Source organism: Nerophis lumbriciformis, linkage group LG21 (assembly GCF_033978685.3).
Source record: "Nerophis lumbriciformis linkage group LG21, RoL_Nlum_v2.1, whole genome shotgun sequence".
Classification (NCBI taxonomy): Eukaryota; Metazoa; Chordata; class Actinopteri; order Syngnathiformes; family Syngnathidae; genus Nerophis; species Nerophis lumbriciformis.
In genome coordinates this window covers 8,393,211-8,417,001 of record NC_084568.2, presented here as the reverse complement: position 1 = coordinate 8,417,001, position 23,791 = coordinate 8,393,211, and the positions used below count along the sequence as shown (strand labels likewise).

The 23,791-nt window shown below is 43.1% G+C and overlaps 1 protein-coding gene across 3 annotated transcripts in view; it reads right to left on the bottom strand.

Annotated features, from left to right (window-relative positions):
* Positions 1–23,791, bottom strand: part of LOC133621196 (ephrin type-A receptor 7-like) — a 744,518-nt gene that overhangs the window by 265,426 nt on the left and 455,301 nt on the right. For all 3 annotated transcript variants that reach the window (XR_009817616.1, XM_061983155.2, XM_061983156.2), the window contains exon 4: positions 19,566–19,721. Coding sequence is in view for 2 of the 3 variants with exons in the window: in XM_061983155.2 (XP_061839139.1) it covers positions 19,566–19,721 (156 nt within the window). In the remaining variant the exon portion in view is untranslated. The remainder of the gene's footprint in view (positions 1–19,565; positions 19,722–23,791) is intronic.

Here is a 23,791-nt window from a genome sequence, read left to right as displayed (position 1 = left end):
TATGTGCAGACTGCAATACGACTCAAGTAACCAACACCAAAATGTTATATGTTCCATTGAAAATATAGAACATTACACACGGCGCTCAAAAATCCATCAAAAAGTTTTAGTACGTCTTTGGTAAGCTATGAAGCCGCCCCGCTTGATGGATTGTCGGCGCATTAAACATACGAGTATTATTATGGTGTGTGTATAAGGTAAGTGTGGAGGGAAGCGCGTCAGCGCCTCTGGCAATGGTGTCGAGGGTGGAGCACCATCAGCTAGGGGCGGGGCATGTGTGGGACGGCGAGACACAGCTGGCAGGTGATTGGATTTCACAGGTGGTACGTGTTAATCTAATCATCTGTTGCCTTTAGCAGCAAACAGCCGGGAGCGGAGGAGAGAGGAGGATTGGGAGTGACGGCAACGTCACGACATGCCGAAAGACATTTTGAAAAAGCTTGTTGAAAACATTAAAAACGTTGTTAAATCTGCACGCTTGGCTCTTGTGCCGTGTCTACCAGTGACGTGCGGTGAGGTTGATGGCTGGTGAGGCACTGACTTCATCACAGTCAGATTTACAAACATATGAACCCTAAAGAGTATCTTATTCACCATTTGATTGGCAGCAGTTAACGGGTTATGTTTAAAAGCTCATACCAGCATTCTTCCCTGCTTGGCACTCAGCATCAAGGCTTGGAATTGGGGGTTAAATCACCAAAAATGATTCCCAGGCGCGGCGCCGCTGCTGCCCACTGCTCCCCTCACCTCCCAGGGGGTGAACAAGGGGATGGGTCAAATGCAGAGGACACATTTCATTACACCTAGTGTGTGTGTGACAATCATTGGTACTTTAACTTAACTTTAACTTTACACATACAAACTGTAGCACACAAAAAATCACATTTAATAAAAAAAACGTTATTATGGTCTTACCTTTACTTATAAATGAAGTTAATGCGCCGCTTTGTGCTGGATTAATGCACCCCTGATGGGAGTGTTATATCAACTAAAGCCCTCACTTCAACTTTCCACGTGCAAGATTGAATCTATTTAAAAAAGTGTAACCGAGGGTTTATAAATGTCGCCTATACTGTATGAAACTACAAAATAACAAACACGGAGGCTCCAGTTTACACGAGGCCCACTTTATTTACCTTCTTTCAAAAACCTACGCTCCACTCCAACGTGTCATCACTTCCGCTCTTAGCGCCTTCAAAATAAGAGCTCAAGGCATCATTGGCGATCACTCGACGCGAGTATGATAGTCCTCCTGTTGGTGAGTCTAGTCATCTGTGGGTCCTCAGGTGGCTGTGGAGGCCAATCCGTGATCCACAGACTCTATTGCAGTGGGGGCATATGTGCGTGATTGTCGTGGTAGTAGTGGTGGTTGTGGTGGTGGTCTGAGGAGCTGTTTTGGTAGTGGATCTCTCCTTTCTTTGTTGCCTCTTGGTTTCCGCGGCACGGTGGAGGTCCTTTTCTAACCGTGCTGTGCCTTCATGGACCATCCTGCTCCACAAAACCCTCTGGTGGGCAGTCTCCTCCCAGGTGTTGAGGTTGAAGCAGCATTTCCTCAGATGGATTTTGAGGTTATCTTTATACCGCTTCTTCTGCCCCCCTTGGGTGCATTGTCCTTCCGTCAGTTGTCCGTACAACATCTGTTTTGGAAGGCGACTGTCTGGCATGCGAATTACATGGCCTGTCCATCGCAGCTGGTGCCGACTGACAGTTGTAGTGATACTGGGCATGTTAGCTTCCTTCAGAACACTAATGTTGGTACGCCTATCTTCCCAGCTGATCCTGAGGATCTTGCGGAGACATCGCTGGTGGTACTGCTCCAGAGCCTTCAGGTGTCTGCTGTAGGTGGTCCAACTATCAGCCCCATAGAGCAGAGTGGGCAGAACTACAGCTTGATATACAAGAAGCTTGATGTTGGTCTGGATGACCTGATTCTCAAAAACTATTTTCTTGAGCTTAGCAAAAGCTGCGCTGGCACAACCAATGCGGTGGTGGATCTCGGCATCGATGACAGCTCTCTTTGAAAGAAGACTGCCAAGATAAGCGAAATACTCCACGTTTTCCAAGATGTTGTTGTCCACATAAATTGTGGGGGGTTGGGAGGGTGTGTCAGGGGCCGGTTGGTACAGGATCTGAGTCTTCTTTATGTTGATGTCAAGTCCCAGGAGTCGGTACGCTCTGGCAAAAGCATCCATGATGTTCTGGAGGTCCAACTCAGAATGAGCAACTAGAGCATTGTCATCTGCGTACTGAAGCTCTGTAATGGAGGATATAAGCACCTTGCTTTTTGCCCTTAACCTCCTCAGGTTGAAGAGCCCGCCGTCTGTCCGGTATATGAACTGGACTCCCTCAGGCAGGTTTTGACTGGTGAGGTGAAGTATGGCTGAGATGTAGATAGCAAACAGGGTTGGTGCGATGATGCAGCCCTGCTTGACACCAGTGTCAACTTTGAAGGGAGCCGTTTCAGAGCCGCCATTTCCAACTACCACTGCGGTCATGTCGTCATGCAACAGACGCAAGACCTTCAAATACTTGTCTGGGCATCCGATCTTGGAGAGGGCACCCCAGAGGGCAGTTCTGTTCACAGAATCAAAGGCCTTTGTAAGGTCAATGAAAGCCATGTATAGTGGCAGGTGTTGTTCCCGACATTTCTCTTGCAGTTGACGAACTGCAAAAATCATGTCCGATGTTCTATACAGTATATGTTCATATACTGTATAACAGCGCATATAACAGCGAACTTAACATCACAAAGAGGAAAGCCCATAAAAATAGGTTACAAAAGTTATTTAATAAGAAGCCAAAAAGTGCAAAAACAATAATGTTCGTGTTGGAGGAGTTGTGAATTAGGTACACCTGCAGTCTGCAGGTGTATCTAATGTTGTGGCCCTGCAGTCATTCACAACTCCTCCAACACGAACATTATTGTTTTTGCACTTTTTGGCTTCTTATGAAATAACTTTTTGAAATAGATTCAATCTTGCACGTGGAAAGTTTAAGTGTGGGATTTAGGGGGTGCATTCTACGGCGGAGGTGCAGGAGGCGGATTACTGCGAGCCTCAGCCAGTGCTCGCTCAGCACAAGAAATACGTTACACACATACAGTTGTTGACAAAATACACTGTACATTATATACCTCAGCTAACTAAACTATGGAAATGTATAATATAATTCATATAGCAATACGGTCTCACTGCACAGCAGACCAGCAGTTAGCCGAGTCCGCAATCCATGGTGAGGCACAACTGAGTGACGTGCCTCAACTGGCTGCTGATCACCGCACCGTCTCTTCTCAGTATTTGAACGGCAAATGTGAAAATTCAGCGATTTTGAATAAAAATAATCTAAAACTGGTGAAGTTAAATGGAAAATAACTTTATAGTATAATCACTGGATACATATAACAATTTAATAAAAATTGTTTATTTTTACATTTTTTTTCTTTCCATGATGGCAGGTCACTGGCATTCTGTAAATAGTTGTATCGAGGAAATCATTACGCGAGGCTTTTAGGTGTCATTTTAAAACCTGGCCAGCTTAAAAATACAATAGAGTGCAAGTCAGCTGACGGCATCAAATCCCCGTAGTGTCCTGACTGACCCGTGTCTTCTCCTCCTAGTCTTTGCAGACAGAGGGCTCGATAGAGCCAAGGTCCATTAAAGCCCATGAATTTTATATTTCAGTGTGTGTGTGTGTGTGTGTGTGTACGATGAATAAGTAAAGGTGTGCTGCCATGTGCGTGAGCAAACGCGTCACACACCGCAGCTGTTCCCCCCTCCCCCCAATGGCGTATTCACATGGAGAGGAGAATTACGTAAGAGCGTGGAGCATTTAGTGTGAACTCGCATGCATTTGATGTCCGACCAGCTGGGACTTTATTCACGTTCGCTTGGCCTTGCACGCTCTTTTTACGCGTCGACTTTTCCTCTTGATCAAATCCACTCCCCTTCGCAGTTCTCCACCATCTACGCCCTCCCGTTCTGCATTCTCCATCTGTCCCCGACATTTCTTTAATGTCGGTAATCCTATTAAAGCCTGCATTCAAAGAATAGTCCGCTGCAAACGGAAGGGAATTTTTTTTATTTAATTAATGTACCATTACAGTCTATTTACTGGTGGATTTCTCCGAACTACAAGTAAAAAGTATTTCATCCACTCCAGTGATAGTAATACTTGTAAGAAATGTTGTGTATTTGCCACCATGGAGGCAAGGGTTACTGACTTAGCCGCGAGCAAGAATGCGCTGATTACGCGTTTGTTTGCTTGTCAAATTTACAGACACAGCTAGAATGTGTCATGAACATGCAGTATCACGATACTGACGATATCGTCGGGCAAATTGATATCATTTATATCGTATGTCGTCTAGATCAGGGGTGTCAAACTCATTTTAGCTCAGAGGCCGCATGGAGTAGAGATGCGCGGTTTGCGGGCACAACCGCGGAGTCCGCGGATTATCCGCGGATCGGGCGGATGAAATTAAAAAAAATTAGATTTTATCCGCGGGTCGGGTTGGGTCGGGCGGTTGAAATAAAAAAAAATTAGATTTTAAATAGATTCAGGCGGGTGGCAGTTAAACCAATTGGGAAATATATATACATAGTTAATTGTTACCCACATACGAAAAACGAGCAGGCACCTGCAGCATATGCCACAACAGAAGAAAAAAGAAAAGAAAAGAGATGGACACTTTTACGGAGCGGAGAAGGGACGCCTCGCCGGGGTCCGGGACCGAGGCCCCTTCCCCCGAGAGGGCCCCACCGGGAGCCGTAGCTGAGGCGATCCGCGAGAAGGGCCCGACGCACGTCCAGGGTCACCACCGCGCCCACCGCACCGACACCCCGCCTCGTCCGCCTTCGCCGCGGCCGGCGTCACGCGCAGCAGGTAAGCAGCTTACCTGCCCGCCACCCCCGTGGCCGGGGGCTCGTAACAGGGGTCACTCCGCGCGCTCCGCCCGCGCAGCTTACCTGCCCGCCACCCCTGTTGCCGGGGGCGCGTAACAGGGGTCACTCCGCGCGCAGTGCGCTCACGAAAGGGGTGGGGCTCACCCTGGTTGATATAGACAGCAGGACGGTGGCCATGGAAGTCGGAACCCGCTAAGGAGTGTGTAACAACCCACCTGTTGAATCAACTAGCCCTGAAAATGGATGGCGCTGGAGCGTCGGGCACATATACCCGGCCGTCGCCGGCAGCGAGATGCGCTTGGAGGTGCGCTCAGCGCGGCTCCCATATGATTGCGCACTGGTGTGTGTCTGGGTCGTGACAGCGTGGCACGCGAATGTCTGTGCTGCATTGGATCAGTCTCCTTTCTTTAACAGGCAAAAGCTTTATAACCTCACTAATGCCTTGCATCGTCTATATTAGATATATAACAACGGGCGGGTGCGGGCGGGTGCGGTTCTGATCAAATGTTACATCGGGTGGATGGCGGATGGTTGACGACTTTCTGATGCGGTTGCGGATGAAATAATTGCCTATCCGCGCATCTCTAGCATGGAGGGAAATCCGTGCACATTAAAATCCATCCGTCCATTTTCTACCGCTTGTCCCTTTTGGGGTGGCGGGTGGGTGCTGGAGCCTATCTCAGCTGCATTCGGGCGGAAGGCGGGGTACACACTGGACAAGTCGCCTCCTCATCACAGGGCCAACAGGCATTAAAACTAAAAAAAATAAAGACGACTTCAGATTGTTTTCTTTGTCTTACTTTGGCCAAAAAATAGAACAAACACATTCTGAAAATATTACGAGAAAAATAGAGAAAAAAAAATACCGCCAGCGGTAAAGTTTAGAGCCATGAAGGAAAGAAGAAAGTGAATGAATATTTATAACTGAATACATTTACATATGCATAAACATGTGTTTTATTTTGTATTACCGTATTTTCCGCACTATAAGGCGGAAAATTCAAAATTCAATTTTCAATCGATTATAAGGCGCTCTTTCAATGAATGGCCTATTTTAAAACTTTGTTCATATATAAGACGCACCGCATTATAAGGCGCATAGAATAGACGCTACAGTAGAGGCTGGGGTTACGTTATGCACCTCGTAGTTGCGAGACCCGTTGTGGCTCAATATTGGTCCATATATAAGGCGCACCGGATTATAAGGCGCACTGTCAGCTTTTGAGAAAATTGGAGGTTTTTAGGTGCCCCTTATAGTGCGGAAAATATGGTATTTGTTTTTTAACGAATTAACGTTCATGACAACCTTTTTCCAAAACACAATATAGAATGTGAGATATAACTGGATAATGCATACATTTATCATTTGTTTTCAAAACGCTTACAAAAAAGTGGAACCCCCAAAATTTACCGTGGGACCCCATTTTTATGATTTGATTGTGAAAATTCCTAGCGCCCACACTGATGGAGTATTGGTGCGTGCAAAACAGCAGCAGGCGGCTGTGGCCTGCGGGCCGGTTGTAATACTAATCAAATATCATCCCGGGGGGCCATAGATCATTCATTCGCGGGCCAGATTCAGCCCACAGGCCTAGACTTTGACACCCCTGTACTAAACCATCCCATGTGTGATGTCTGTGGGAGTGTTTGCATGCATATTTGTACGTGCTATCGTAATGTAATCAAGCTATTTTTATTAGCAGTAGCAAACATGCAAACATGTTTACAAGTGTTTTTTTATTATTAGTATTATTATTTACTCATAATGGCATTCTTTTTGTGTTGTTACAGTTTTCTGAATTTACCAAAACGTCACCATGGACTTATTGAGTCTGTTTAGCTGACTGGAGAGCTAGCTTCCGCGGATAGAGGGTCCATGATGATGGCTTCTGTTTTGTTTGATCAGCCGTTTTACTGCCGTGTTACAAACATTGTTTGGAAACAGTTAAGGTATGTAAATAAACACTTACAAAATATTTTGTACCGGTATAGGACTGTGGCGTAATGTCCCTTACGACTAATATATGTAAAAAAAAATAAAAAATTCTAAAATTTAGCGGGTGCAGCTTAAACACCGTTGCGCTCTGTAGTCCAGAAAATACGGTAAGTTTTCAGAGGAAAACATGGTTGACAGGTGTGCTTGCATGTTTTCTTTTTTAAGGGCACGGGCACAGTTTCAAAAGTATTTGATACCCAGAAGAGTAAACATGTTGTGTTTTTTGTTCAATCCCAGAAAGACTGCGAGTTTAATCTATACAGGTAAAAGCCAGTAAATTAGAATATTTTGAAAAACTTCATTTATTTCAGTAATTGCATTCAAAAGGTGTAACTTGTACATTATATTTATTCATTGCACACAGACTGATGCATTCAAATGTTTATTTCATTTAATTTTGATGATTTGAAGTGGCAACAAATGAAAATCCAAAATTACGTGTGTCACAAAATTAGAATATTACTTAAGGCTAATACAAAAAAGGGATTTTTAGAAATGTTGGCCAACTGAAAAGTATGAAAATGAAAAATATGAGCATGTACAATACTCAATACTTGGTTGGAGCTCCTTTTGCCTCAATTACTGCGTTAATGCGGCGTGGCATGGAGTCGATGTGTTTCTGGCACTGCTCAGGTGTTATGAGAGCCCAGGTTGCTCTGATGGTGGCCTTCAACTCTTCTGCGTTTTTGGGTCTGGCATTCTGCATCTTCCTTTTCACAATACCCCACAGATTTTCTATGGGGCTAAGGTCAGGGGAGTTGGCGGGCCAATTTAGAACAGAAATACCATGGTCCGTAAACCAGGCACGGGTAGATTTTGCGCTGTGTGCAGGCGCCAAGTCCTGTTGGAACTTGAAATCTCCATCTCCATAGAGCAGGTCAGCAGCAGGAAGCATGAAGTGCTCTAAAACTTGCTGGTAGACGGCTGCGTTGACCCTGGATCTCAGGAAACAGAGTGGACCGACACCAGCAGATGACATGGCACCCCAAACCATCACTGATGGTGGAAACTTTACACTAGACTTCAGGCAACGTGGATCCTGTGCCTCTCCTGTCTTCCTCCAGACTCTGGGACCTCGATTTCCAAAGGAAATGCAACATTTGCTTTCGTCAGAAAACATGACTTTGGACCACTCAGCAGCAGTCCAGCTGGTGTCGGTCCACTCTGTTTCCTGAGATCCAGGGTCAACGCAGCCGTCTACCAGCAAGTTTTAGAGCACTTCATGCTTCCTGCTGCTGACCTGCTCTATGGAGATGGAGATTTCAAGTTCCAACAGGACTTGGCGCCTGCACACAGCGCAAAATCTACCCGCGCCTGGTTTACGGACCATGGTATTTCTGTTCTAAATTGGCCCGCCAACTCCCCTGACCTTAGCCCCATAGAAAATCTGTGGGGTATTGTGAAAAGGAAGATGCAGAATGCCAGACCCAAAAACGCAGAAGAGTTGAAGGCCACTATCAGAGCAACCTGGGCTCTCATAACACCTGAGCAGTGCCAGAAACTCATCGACTCCATGCCACGCCGCATACTTTTCAGTTGGCCAACATTTCTAAAAATCCCTTTTTTGTATTAGTCTTACACAATATTCTAATTTTGTGACACGGAATTTTGGATTTTCATTTGTTGCCACTTCAAATCATCAAAATTAAATGAAATAAACATTTGAATGCATCAGTCTGTGTGCAATGAATAAATATAATGTACAAGTTACACCTTTTGAATGCAATTACTGAAATAAATCAAGTTTTTCAAAATATTCTAATTTACTGGCTTTTACCTGTATATAGATTAGACCGGTATAGCTCGGTTGGTAGAGCGGCCGTGCCAGCAACTTGAGGGTTGCAGGTTCGATCCCCGCTTCTGCCATCCTAGTCACTGCCGTTGTGTCCTTGGGCAAGACACTTTACCCACCTAAGCATTTTTTGGGAAGCTGTTTTTATACCCAATCATGGCACCCACCTGTTCCTAATTAGCCTGCACACCTGATAAGTATTTGATGAGCATTCCTCAACTTTATCAGTATTTATTGCCACCTTTCCCAACTTCTTTGTCACGTGTTGCTGGCATCAAATTCTAAAGTTAATGATTATTTGCAAAAAAAAAAAATGTTTATCAGTTTGAACATCAAATATGTTGTCTTTGTAGTGCATTCAATTGAATATGGGTTGAAAAGGATTTGCAAATCATTGTATTCCGTTTATATTTACATCTAACACAATTTCCCATCTCATATGGAAACGGGGTTTGTAGTTAACATCAGCATCCAGCAGGCATTCCATAAGCAATAATACCATAATATATACTGTATATATACTTTTTAAATGCACTGCTTCTCCTCTAACTCGCCTTCTCTATCCATGCAGTGGATTAGCCAAATCTAGGGATGATCATAATTACGGAATCAATTGTGTAATTAATGTGGTGATTAGGCAGCCGTAAACGTTATCGCACGCGGATCACAGAGCTCAGCAATCAATATTGTAATTAAACCACACCATAAAAGCTAGTATGACCACACACATGTACACACACACTTGGTACGTACACACACACACCTAATGACCCCGTGGTTTCAGTACCCCGAGTACTCCTGCAGGATATACAACCCATTATTTAGCATCTAATTACTAAGCTGTTCTCCATGGAGAAATCAATAAGACTACCCCTATATGGTCTTTGTCCTATTGGCGGTGTAGTGCATCTTTATCGGCGAGTCCTGGCATTTGGTATGCGCCGAGTGATTGGCAAATAAAAAAAATAAAAAAAAAAGGCAAGAGATGAGGGATGAAATGATAACGCTTGTTGCTGGAGGACAGAGGGATGAAGAATAGCCTGGCCGTACGTGCACCTTTTAAAACGGATGGAAGGACAGAGAAAGGAGGAAATGAGAAGCGACAAAGGCGAGCGATGAGTGGTGATCAGTTAAAGGGGACCCGATTATACGCATTTCAAACCTTATAATTTTGTACATTTACCATGAAGGATTCAGTGTTCAAAGAGAACAAAAGAACCGCAGACCTCTGCTAGGACCAATAACACACTATTCTTATATTACTATTCTCTTTATGCAAATGTAAAATCCTAATTTCGGTCTATATATGTATATATATATATATATACAGTCGTGGACAAAAGTTTACATATTTTTTTGTGATTGGAGCACATACTTGTTGGTCACAAAAAACATTCATGAAGTTCATGAATTCATTATGGGTCTACTGAAAATGTGACCAAATCTGCTGGGTCAAAAGTATACGTACAGACGGGAGTGGAAGAAGTGTCAAAAGATGGCGCTAACTGTTTTAATGACTTTCACACTTTACTTCAATCAATAACGGAGCAGCATCTCCTCATCCGCCAGAAAAAAAACATCCATAACTAAAGTTCCTTGGGTGAATAATGTAAAGTCACTACACCGGTATGTTTTAGCGCTTTCATGGTGAGTTTACTGACATATATAAGTAAGAAATTTACACTACTTTATATTAGAAATGGCAACAGCCGGGGATGAATGTCCCATAACAAGAAGATAGAGAAAAAGAAGAAGCTTATCGACGACGGAGTCGGCACGGACTACAGAGGCGGACGCGCACAATTTTTCAGGATTTATGCAGATTCCAAAAACAGATCAGCAGGTATCAGAAGGTAAGAAAAGTTGCTTTTGCATAATGCATACTTGCCAACCTTGAGACCTCCGATTTCGGGAGGTGGGGGGAAGGGGGTGGGGGTGGGCGTGGTCGGGGGCGTGGCTAAAAGGGGAGGAGTATATTTACAGCTAGAATTCACCAAGTCAAGTATTTCATATATATATATATATATATATATATATATATATATATATATATATATATATAAGAAATACTTGACATTCAGTGAATTCTAGCTATATATATATATATATATATATATATATATTTATATAAGAAATACTTGACGTTCAGTGAATTCTAGCTATATATATATATATATATATATATATATATATATATATATATATATATATATATATATATATATAAGAAATACTTGACGTTCAGTGAATTCTAGCTATATATATATATATATATATATATATATATATATATATATATATAATAAATACTTGAATTTCAGTGTTCATTTATTTACACATATACACATACATAACACTCATCTACTCATTGTTGAGTTAAGGGTTGAATTGTCCATCCTTGTTCTATTCTCTGTCACTATTTTTCGAACCATGCTGAACACCCTCTCTGATGATGCATTGCTGTGTGGCACGCACAAAAGTGCTTTCATCAAATGCACTAGATGGCAGTATTGTCCTGTTTAAGAGTGTCACAACATTGCTGTTTACGGCAGACAAACTGCTTTACGGTATACAAAAAAGTGACTGCTGTTGTTGTGTGTTGTTGCCACGCTGGGAGGACGTTAATGAAACTGCCTAACAATAAACCCACATAAGAAACCAAGAACTCGCCCTCCATCATTCTATAGTTATAACGTGATTGGGCAGGTACGCTTTTTTATATTGTGGAGGACCTGAGTCCGCCTGAATTTCGGGAGATTTTCGGGAGAAGATTTGTCCCGGGAGGTTTTCGGGAGAGGCGCTGAATTTCGGGAGTACTCCGGAAAATCCGGGAGGGTTGGCAAGTATGGCACAATGTTGCAAAACAAAACGTCAGATAATATGTCTTACCTTATACACACACACCATAATAATACTCATATGTTGAAGCACAGTACAATCCATCAAGCGGTGCGGCTTCATAGCTGACCAAAGTCGTACTAAAACATTTTGATAGATTTTTGAGTGCCGTGTGTAATGTTCTATATTTTCAATGAAACATATAGAACATTACATCCGACTGGCAAAAACAATAGTCCAGGATATCACTCACCCACTACACCAGGGGTCGGCAACCTTTACCAGTCAAAGAGCCATTTTGACCAGTTTCACAAATTATAGAAAACAATGGGAGCCGCAAACATTTTTGAAATTTTAAATGAAATAACACTGTATATAACATTTTTTTTTGCTTTGTGCTATGTTTAAACCAGGGGTCTCAGACACGCTGCCCACTCCTTTATATGGAATTTTTAAGCTAGTGCGGCGCGAGGGTTTTGAATGAATAGCGCTTGTCAGCGTCATGCGTGCCGTGATGGTACAGCATATAGCGCCCACTACAACCAGCGTGCCTGATCAGCCACATGTTGTATTGTGCTTCGGCTTACTCACGTAGGTGACAGCAAGGCATACTTGGTCAACAACCACACAGGTTACACTGACGGTGGCGGTATAAAAAAGACTTTAACACTCTTACTAATAATGCGCCACACTGTGAACCCACACCAAACAAGAATGACAAACACATTTCGGGAGAACATCTGCACCGTAACACAACATAAACACAACAGGACAAATACCCAGAATCCCATGCAGCCCTATCTCTTCCGGGATACATTATACACCCCCGCTACCAAACCCCGCCCACCTCAACCGACGCACAGGGGGGGGGGGGGGGGGGGGGGGTGTATAATGTAGCCCGGAAGAGTCAGGGCTGCATGGGATTCTGGGTATTTGTTCTATTGTGTTTATGTTGTGTTAAGGTGCAGATGTTCTCCCGAAATGTGTTTGTCATTCTTGTTTGGTTTTGGTTCAAAGTGTGGCGCATTATTAGTAAGAGTGTTAAAGTTGTTTTATATGGACACCGTCAGTGTAACCTGTGTGGCTGTTGACCAAGTATGCCTTGCTGTCAAGTACGTGTGCAAGCAGAAGATGTATATTGTATAACAAGTGTTGGGCTGGCACACTGTCAATACAGATTGTAGAGGGCGCCAATTGTTGTACCATCACGGCACGCCCTTAATATAGCTTTAAGGGTGAAAATCAATGAATATTTATCCCGGGAGTTTTCTGCGAGAGGCACTGAATTCCGGAAGTCTCACGGGACAATTGGGGGGTTCAGCAAGTAAGCTGCTGAGCCGCATCAGAGTGATCAAAGAGCCGCGGGTTTGCCGACCCCTGCACTACACCAATACATCATCCCACTACCATCAGGGCGCAGGTACAGAACTATCACATTCCGGAGGGCCCGCCTCAGGAAAAGCCTTATCCCTGCAGCTATAGCCGCCCTTAACAGCCTGTAAATGTGTGTTGGTCATGTATGATGTCTTTTTGTAATTTTTTTGTGATGTGTAATGTCTATTGTTTAAATGTGTTTATTGGTCCCAAGGGGACCAATAAATCTAAATCTAAAATCTAAATCGAAATAAAATGTTGGTGTTGTTTACTTGAGTCATATTGCAGTCTACACATATCTCTTATGTGTGACTGCCATCTACTGGTCACACATCATTTCACCATGTACACAATAAAATAGCTACGAGGTCAGTAAGTAAAACCATAATTATTCCTTACATAAGGTGCACTGTCGAGTTTTGAGAAAAAATAAAATTAAAAAAATGTACCGTATTTTCCGCACCATAAGGCGCCCTGGGTTATAAGCCGCGCCTTCAATGAACGGCATATTTCAAAACTTTGTCCACCTATAAGCCGCCCTGTGTTGTAAGCCGCATCTAACTGCGCTAAAGGAATGTCAAAAAAACAGTCAGATAGGTCAGTCAAACTTTAATAATATATTAAAACCAGTGTGATGTGGGCGCGCATGGAATCGTATATCAACATGGACAGAGCTGCGTGAAAAAAGCCACCCGGCCTCTTCGCGTAAACTTAAACTTACCTTAACCACTCGCTCATCTTTTCTTCATCCATCCCTTCGAGTTAGCTTTTATGATGACGCCGGCTGGAAAGGTCTCTTTTGGCAAGGTCTTCCTTTTGAATATCACCATGGGTGGAAGTTTCTGGCCATTAGCATGGCAAGCTAGAACCACAGTGAAGGATGACTTCTCATTCCCTGTGGTGCGAATATTCACCGTACGTGCTCCCGTTGTATCCACAGTGCGGTTCACAGGAATATCAGTTGCTGTGAAATAGTAATCCGTGTGCGGATGGAGAGATTGCGTCTTTTCATGAACCGGATACCTGTCGCTTAGTAGGAGCCATTTTGTGGTCTTTACAGATGTAAACACACAAAGGAAATGAAACGTACGGTAATATCCGCGCCCTTTTTCTTCTTCTACGCGGGCGGGTGGTTGCTTACAGTAGAAGAAGAAGCGCTTCCTGTTCTATGGGGGCGGGTGCTTACCTTGGCGGTTGCTTGCGTAGAAGAAGAAGCGCTTCCTGTTCTACCGGGAAAAAAGATGGCGGCTGTTTACCGAAGTTGCGAGACCGGAACTTTATGAAAATGAATCTTAATATTTATCCATATATAAAGCGCACCGGGTTATAAGGCGCACTGTCAGCTTTTGAGAAAATTTGTGGTTTTTAGGTGCGCCTTATAGTGCGGAAAATACGGTAAGTGCGCCTTATAGTCTGGAAAATGCGGTATATTAATCTCTACTGGAACATTCAAAAGAAACTCCGACTTTGAATACAATCCGATTTAGTAAAAACAGTGACTTTTTCCAATAATCTCTGTAGTTGGTCACGTCTAAAACCGACAGCTCAGGACGAGAGCAGAAAGATGGTTCCTCGAACTTACATTCAGCTCATTATTAGGAAATGTTCAATGAGGAGAAGAAAAACATCATAGCCCCGCTTTCAGAAGTCAGACTGCATTCAGGTGGTCCATTGAAGAGCTCTCCTGTGTGACGCTTATAACAGCAAATGGATTTCAAATAGTTTGAAGAGATGTGGAGAGAATCTCCAAGGTGATGGGTAAAGACGGAGAAAATGACTTAATGGGCTTTTTCCCCCACATAATGTGAACCTAATGTTGAAAGAGATACGAGTGAATGAAAGGTTAATTGTTGAAGAAACTGGTCGTGGTGGATAGAGATACACACTATATTGCCAAAAGTATTTGTCCACCTGCCTCGACTCACGTATGAACTTGAAGTGCCATCCCATTCCTAACCCATAGGGTTCAATATGACATACTTGCCAACCCTCCCGGATTTTCCGGGAGACTCCCGAAATTCAGCCCCTCTCCCGAAAACCTCCCGGGACAAATTTTCTCCCGACAATCTCCCGAAATTCAGGCGGAGCTGGAGGCCACGCCCCCTCCAGCTCCATGCGGACCTGAGTGACGTGTTGACAGCCTGTTCACACGTCCGCTTTCCCACAATATAAACAGCTAATGATGGAGGGCGAGTTCTTGGTTTCTTATGTGGGTTTATTGTTAGGCAGTTTCATTAACGTCCTCCCGGCGCGGTAACAACACACAACAACAGCAGTCAAGTTTTCGTCTACCGTAAAGCAGTTGGTCTGCCGTAAACAGCAATGTTGTGACACTTTTAAACAGGCCATCTACTGTACATGCATATGTGACCCACCCATAATGTGTCACATTTTTGTGTTGATTTATTTGTTTTATTTTGTGGTTTGAATTCGTTTTTGGAGCTGTCATTACACATTTATCAGTATTCACATTGGTCAGTAGGGGGCAGTAGGGCGTTTCTTCCCAATTGAATGCTATCACCTGCAGACCGGAAGTGTCTTGTCATTCTGATGAGAGCGACCAGTCTGTGAACAATTGAAACGTCCTGTGTGCTTTTTCCTCCTGTATAACAGGTTAGTTTTGGTGAATCAACTCACTGAATAATATCCATGTGATCTTTATAAGTTTAAGTACACATTCTGATGTTGGAGCCTAACTCTAAAGTGTTTGTGAGTTGTAGTTTGTATTTGTGAATGAATCCAGTGCACAGCTGCAGTAATCAATACAAAAAGGCGACGTGAGTACGCAATGTTTATATAGGAACTTCTGATCCTAATTCAGACTCCCAAATTAGAGCTCCCGTTTTCTTATTGATTTTATAATGTATATTTGTATAATGTGTGTGTTCTGAAATAGTGACAGAGAATAGAACAAGGATGGACAATTCAACCCTTAACTCAACAATGAGTAGATGAGTGTTATGTGTGTGTAAATAAATGAACACTGAAATTCAAGTATTTCTTTTATTTATATATATATCTTAACCACACCCCCAACCACGCCCCCACACCCCCCACCTCCCAAAATCGGAGGTCTCAAGGTTGGCAAGTATGCAATATGATGTGAGTCCACCTTTTGCAGCTATTACAGCTTCAACTCTTCTGGGAAGGCTGTCCACAAGGTTGCGGAGTGCGTTTGTAGGAATTTTCCACCATTCTTCCAAAAGCGCATTGATGATGTTGGTCGAGAAGACCTGGCTCTCAGTCTCCGTTCTAATCCATCCCAAAGGTGTTCTATCAAGTTCAGGTCAGGACTCTGTGCAGGCCAGTCAAGTTCATCCACACCAGACTCTGTCATCCATGTCTTTGTGGACCTTGCTTTGTGCACTGGTGCACAGTCATGTTGGAAGAAGAAGGGGCCTGCTCCAAACTGTTCCCACAAGGTTGGGAGCGTGGAATTGTCCAAAATGTTTTGGTATCCTGGAGCATTCAAAGTTTCTGGAAACCCATTCCATGAAGCTCTCGGCGTACTGTACGTGGGCTAATTGGAAGGTCACATAGAGTTTGGAGCTCTGTAGCAACCGACTGTGCAGAAAGTCGGCGACCTCTTTGCACTTCAGCATCCGCTGACCCCTGTCTGTCAGTTTACGTGGTGGCTGAGTTGCTGTTGTTCCCAAACTCTTCCATGTTCTTTTAATAAAGCCAGACAGTTGACTTTGGAATATTTAGGAGCGAGGAAATTTCACGACTGGGTTTGTTGCACAGGTGGCATCCTGTGACAGTTCCACGCTGGAAATCACTGAGAGCGGCCCATTCTTTCACAAATGTTTGTAGAAACAGTCTCCATGCTTAAGTGCTGGATTCGGGAGCATGGAATTGTCCAAAATGTTTTGGTATCTTGGAGCATTCAAAGTTCCTTTCACTGGAACTAAGGGGGCCAAGCCCCTTCCTCTTCCAACAAAGCAAGGTCCATAAAGACATGGATGACAGAGTCTGGTGTGGATGAACTTGACTGGCCTGCGCAGAGTCCTGACCTGAACCCGATAGAACGCCTTTGGGGATGAATTAGAACGGAGATGGAGAGCCAGGCCTTCCTGTGTGACCTCACCAATGCGCTTTTGCAAGAATGGAGGAAAATTCCTATAAACGCACTCCGCAACCTTGTGGACAGCCTTCCCAGAAGAGATGAAGCTGTAATAGCTGCAAAAGGTGGACCCACATCATATTGAACCCTATGGGTTAGGAATGGGATGGCACTTCAAGTTCATAGGGGCGGCATAGCTCGGTTGGTAGAGCAACTTGAGGGTTCCAGGTTCGATTCCCGCTTCCGCCGTCCTAGTCACTGCTGTTGTGTCCTTGGGCAAGGGCATTTTACCCACCAGCTCCCAGTGTCACCCACACTGGTTTAAATGTAACTAATATATTGGGTTTCACTATGTAAAGCGCTTTGAGTCACTAGAGAAAAGCGCTATATAAATATAATTCACTTCACTTCATATGTGAGTCAAGGCAGGTGGCCAAATACTTTTGGCAATATAGTTTATAACACAGGGAAATTATTATAAGGCCTTTCAGGGTGAAGGCACGGGTTAAAGAAGGTTGGAAGTAGACCTGAAATGTAATATAATATTTCCCCCAGGCGGGTATCAAGCGCTAAATAGGCACTTTTATCTGATATCTTCACATCCTTGATATCATCGTGCAGCTAAGTCTGCACAAAATGAAACCAGGAGAAAGAACAACATTGTTTTAATAAACAAACTAGGGGTTCGGGGTCACCGGCCACCGCACGCCTGGCGTTATATTCATAAAAAGAGCGCGAGATAGACCCTCTGCATCCTGTCCTTATCTTGCCTTTGTGCGGCGCAATTTTTCAATGCGATTCAAAACAGCAGAAGAGGCACGGAAGGTGAAGGTCGGGGTGGAGAAATACAGATGAGATGGGAAGAAGGGGGTGCAGAATATAAGACGAGGAGGGGACGGGTCAGATTGGCAGGGGGTGGATGAAAGGCTGCAGAGCGAAGCACGGGTGTGGTGATCCACAAACACACCCAGACAAAAGGTGCATAGATATACAAACCCCGTTTCCATATGAGTTGGGAAATTGTGCTAGATGTAAATATAAACGGAATACAATGATTTGCAAATCCTTTTCAACCCATATTCAATTGAATATGCTACAAAGACAACATATTTGATGTTCAAATTGATAAACATTTTTTTTTTGCAAAAAATCATTAACTTTAGAATTTGATGCCAGCAACACGTGACAAAGAAGTTGGGAAAGGTGGCGATAAATACTGATAAAGTTGAGGAATGCTCGTCAAACACTTATTTGGAACATCCCACAGGTGAACAGGCAAATTGGGAACAGGTGGGCGCCATGATTGGGTATAAAAGTAGATCCCATGAAATGCTCAGTCATTCACAAACAAGGATGGGGCGAGGCTCACCACTTTGTCAACAAATGTGCGACCAAATTGTTGAACAGTTTAAGAAAAACCTTTCTCAAGCAGCTATTGCGAGGAATTTAGGGATTTCACCATCTATGGTCCGTAATATCGTTGAAGGGTTCAGAAAATCTGGAGAAATCATTGCACGTAAGCAGCTAAGCCCGTGACCTTCGATCCCTCAGGCTGTACTGCATCAACAAGCGACATCAGTGTGTAAAGGATATCACCACATGGGCTCAGGAACACTTCAGAAACCCACTGTCAGTAACTACAGGTGGTCGCTACATTTGTAAGTGCAAGTTAAAACTCTCCTATGCAAGGCGAAAACCGTTTATCAACAACACCCAGAAACGCCGTCGGCTTCGCTGGGCCTTAGCTCATCTAAGATGGACGGATACAAAGTGGAAAAGTGTTCTGTGGTCTGACGAGTCCACATTTCAAATTGTTTTTGGAATCTGTGGACGTCGTGTCCTCCGGACCAAAAAGGAAAAGAACCATCCGGATTGTTATAGGCGCAAAGTTGAAAAGCCAGCATCTGTGATGGTATGGGGGGTGTATTAGTGCCCAAGGCATGGGTAACTTACACATCTGTGAAGGCGCCATTAATGCTGAAAGGTACATACAGGTTTTGGAGCAACATATGTTGCCATCCAAGCAATGTTACCATGGACGCCCCTGCTTATTTCAGCAAGACAATGCCAAGCCAACGTGGCTTCATAGTAAAAGAGTGCGGGTACTAGACTGGCCTGCCTGTAGTCCAGACCTGTCTCCCATTGAAAATGTGTGGCGCATTATGAAGCCTAAAATACCACAACGGAGACCCCCGGACTGTTGAACAACTTAAGCTGTACATCAAGCAAGAATGGGAAAGAATTCCACCTGAGAAGCTTCAAAAATGTGTCTCCTCAGTTCCCAAACGTTTACTGAGTGTTGTTAAAAGGAAAGGCCATGTAACACAGTGGTGAACATGCCTTTTCCCAACTACTTTGGCACGTGTTGCAGCCATGAAATTCTAAGTTAATAATTATCTGCCAAAAAAAAAAAAAAGTTTATGAGTTTGAACATCAAATATGTTGTCTTTGTAGTGCATATTCAACTGAATATGGGTTGAAAAGGATTTGCAAATCATTGTATTCCGTTTATATTTACATCTAACACAATTTACCAACTCATATGGAAAGGGGGTGAACTACAGGAATGTAAAAAAAAAAAAAAAAAGATCTGAATATTACGTGTGCACGGTGAGGAGGGCGAGTCCAGGGGGGTTCTGAAGTGGTCCTCCTCGCACACGCACGCCACTGAGCCCTCATCCTCGGCGACGCTGTTTGCAGGGCACGGGAAGCACTCCTGCTGCCTGGAGGACATCTTGTATGATCCCGGGGGACACGCTGCAAGAAGCACACACAACACATTAGACTGCATTCTCGACAGAGAACCCGTTCAAAAACGACATCTTAGGGAACAACAACATGCTAAAAAGTCACTTTGCTATGTAGGCACAACTGCACAAGAGTCGCCCTTGCAAAATAACAACACCCGTCCCAATACATAATCATGTACAAAATCCGAAACCACGGAAGGAGATACTGTACAAGTCCACTCTCCAAAGTAAATGCTGCACATTATTACATAAGAGGAATTAAAGCTGCAAGCAGCGATGGACGGGACCGACTTTGACGGCACATAAAATCCAAACCGGAGCAGTAATTAAAACTCTTTGGTCAACTTTTAATCAGAAGGGTTCAATCTCTCTCCTGTGCTAGTTTGAAGCCGACACGACAAACGCGCTCAGAGGAGATAATGTTTGAAAAAAGGTGACCGGTTTTTACAAGACTTTTGTTTTGAAGGGGGAATTGCAAACTTCCTGTTGATTTTTGCTGGGGGTTGTCAGTATATGAAATGTAGGTCTAAGTGAGACCTACATAGAGGTTTTTGTTCCATGTCTATATGACATTCGTACTGGAAGTTACAGGCAGTTTTGTCTGTGTTTTCTTCCTCGGGGGCGCTAGAGCGCAATTTTGAGTTTTTTTTTGTTTTTATTTATTAGATCGCAATTTTTGCCAGTCCTGATGTGTGTGTCCAGTTTGGTGAGTTTTGAAGCATGTTAAGGGGGTCAAATTACAGCTCAAAGAGGCAAAAGTGACTGTTTTTACAAAACTTTTGTTTTGAAGGGGGAATAGCCAACTTCCTGTTGATTTTAGCTGAAGGATGTTATCGAATGAAATCTAGGTCTAAGTGAGACCTACATAGAAGTTTTTGTTTCATGTCGCTATGACATTCCTACTGGAAGTTACAGGCAGTTTTGTCAGAGTTTTCTTCCTAGGGGGGCGCTAGAGCGCATTTTTGAGTTTTGGGGCTAGGTTTTTTGATTAGATCGCAATATTTGCCAGTCCTAAAGTGTGTGTCAAATATGGTGAGTTTTGAAGCATGTTAAGGGGGTCAAATTACAGCTCAAAGAGGCGGCGGAATAATAATAATAAAAATGTTTGTTTTGAAGGGGGATTGCAAACTTACTGTTGATTTTTGCTGGGGGTTGTCAGTGTATGAAATGTAGGTCTAAATGAGACCTACATAGAGGTTTTTGTTTCATGTCTCTACAACATTCCTACTGGAAGTTACAGGCAGTTTTGTCTGTGTTTTCTTCCTAGGAGCCGTTTTGTCTGTGTTTTCTTCCTAGGGGGCGCTAGAGCGCAATCTTGAGTTTTTTTTTTTTATTAGATCGCAATTTTTGCCAGTCCTGATGTGTGTGTCCAGTTTGGTGAGTTTTGAAGCATGTTAAGGGGGTCAAATTACAGCTCAAAGAGGCAAAAGTGACTGTTTTTACAAAACTTTTGTTTTGAAGGGGGAATAGCCAACTTCCTGTTGATTTTAGCTGAAGGATGTTATCGAATGAAATCTAGGTCTAAGTGAGACCTACATAGAAGTTTTTGTTTCATGTCGCTATGACATTCCTACTGGAAGTTACAGGCAGTTTTGTCAGAGTTTTCTTCCTAGGGGGGCGCTAGAGCGCATTTTTGAGTTTTGGGGCTAGGTTTTTTGGTTAGATCGCAATATTTGCCAGTTCTAAAGTGTGTGTCAAATATGGTGAGTTTTGAAGCATGTTAAGGGGGTCAAATTACAGCTCAAAGAGGCGGCGGAATAATAATAATAACAATTTTTGTTTTGAAGGGGGATTACAAACTTACTGTTGATTTTTGCTGGGGGTTGTCAGTATATGAAATGTAGGTCTAAGTGAGACCTACATAGAGGTTTTTGTTTCATGTCTCTATGACATTCGTACTGGAAGTTACAGGCAGTTTTGTCTGTGTTTTCTTCCTCGGGGGCGCTAGAGCGCAATTTTGAGGTTTTTTTTGTTTTTTTTTATTAGATCGCAATTTTTGCCAGTCCTGATGTGTGTGTCCAGTTTGGTGAGTTTTGAAGCATGTTAAGGGGGTCAAATTACAGCTCAAAGAGGCAAAAGTGACTGTTTTTACAAAACTTTTGTTTTGAAGGGGGAATAGCCAACTTCCTGTTGATTTTAGCTGAAGGATGTTATCGAATGAAATCTAGGTCTAAGTGAGACCTACATAGAAGTTTTTGTTTCATGTCGCTATGACATTCCTACTGGAAGTTACAGGCAGTTTTGTCTGTGTTTTCTTCCTCGAGGGCGCTAGAGCGCAATTTTTTTTATTTTTTTTATTTTTTTATTAGATCGCAATTTTTGCCAGTCCTGATGTGTATGTCCAGTTTGGTGAGTTTTGAAGCATGTTAAGGGGGTCAAATTACAGCTCAAAGAGGCAAAAGTGACTGTTTTTACTCAACTTTTGTTTTGAAGGGGGAATAGCCAACTTCTTGTTGATTTTAGCTGAAGGATGTATGAAATCTAGGTCTAAAGTTAATGCTGCACATTATTACATTTAGGGATGGGCACCGTATCCGGGACTTTTCTGGGATCGGTCCGAGGTAAACCGCAGTGAAACTCCCGGCGGTTACTATTCATGTTTTAAACTTAAATTATTTAAAAAAAAACCTGATTGATAGCTGCATTGATCAGCTCACGGGCTGACTGGCGCTACTTGCCAGCTACTTTAAACGCTAACATGAAAACAAGAGGAATTAAAGCTGCAAGCAGCGATGGACGGGACCGACTTTGACGGCACATAAAATCCAAACCGGAGCAGTAATTAAAACTCTTTGGTCAACTTTTAATCAGAAGGGTTCAATCTCTCTCCTGTGCTAGTTTGAAGCCGACACGACAAACGCGCTCAGAGGAGATAATGTTTGAAAAAAGGTGACCGGTTTTTATAAGACTTTTGTTTTGAAGGGGGGAATTGCAAACTTCCTGTTGATTTTTGCTGGGGGTTGTCAGTATATGAAATGTAGGTCTAAGTGAGACCTACATAGAGGTTTTTGTTTCATGTCTCTATGACATTCGTACTGGAAGTTACAGGCAGTTTTGTCTGTGTTTTCTTCCTCGGGGGCGCTAGAGCGCAATTTTGAGTTTTTTTTTGTTTTTATTTATTAGATCGCAATTTTTGCCAGTCCTGATGTGTGTGTCCAGTTTGGTGAGTTTTGAAGCATGTTAAGGGGATCAAATTACAGCTCAAAGAGGCAAAAGTGACTGTTTATACTAAACTTTTGTTTTGAAGGGGGAATAGCCAACTTCCTGTTGATTTTAGCTGAATGATGTCATTGTATGAAATCTAGGTCTAAGTGAGACCTACATAGAGGTTTTTGTTTCATGTCGCTATGACATTCCTACTGGTTAGTTACAGGCAGTTTTGTCTGTGTTTTCTTCCTAGGGGGCGCTAGAGCGCATTTTTGAGTTTTGGGGCTAGGTTTTTTGATAAGTTCGCAATACTCGCCAGTCCTAAAGTGTGTGTCAAATATGGTGCGTTTTGAAGCATGTTAAAGGGGGTGAAATTACAGCTCAAAGAGGCGGCGGTATAATAATAATAAAAATGTTTGTTTTGAAGGGGGATTGCAAACTGCCTGTTGATTTTTGCTGGGGGTTGTCAGTGTATGAAATGTAGGTCTAAGTGAGACCTACATAGAGGTTTTTGTTTCATGTCTCTATGACATTCGTACTGGAAGTTACAGGCAGTTTTGTCTGTGTTTTCTTCCTCGGGGGCGCTAGAGCGCAATTTTGAGTTTTTTTTTTATTATTTTTTATTAGATCGCAATTTTTGCCAGTCCTGATGTGTGTGTCCAGTTTGGTGAGTTTTGAAGCATGTTAAGGGGGTCAAATTACAGCTCAAAGAGGCAAAAGTGACTGTTTTTACAAAACTTTTGTTTTGAAGGGGGAATAGCCAACTTCCTGTTGATTTTAGCTGAAGGATGTTATCGAATGAAATCTAGGTCTAAGTGAGACCTACATAGAAGTTTTTGTTTCATGTCGCTATGACATTCCTACTGGAAGTTACAGGCAGTTTTGTCAGAGTTTTCTTCCTAGGGGGGCGCTAGAGCGCATTTTTGAGTT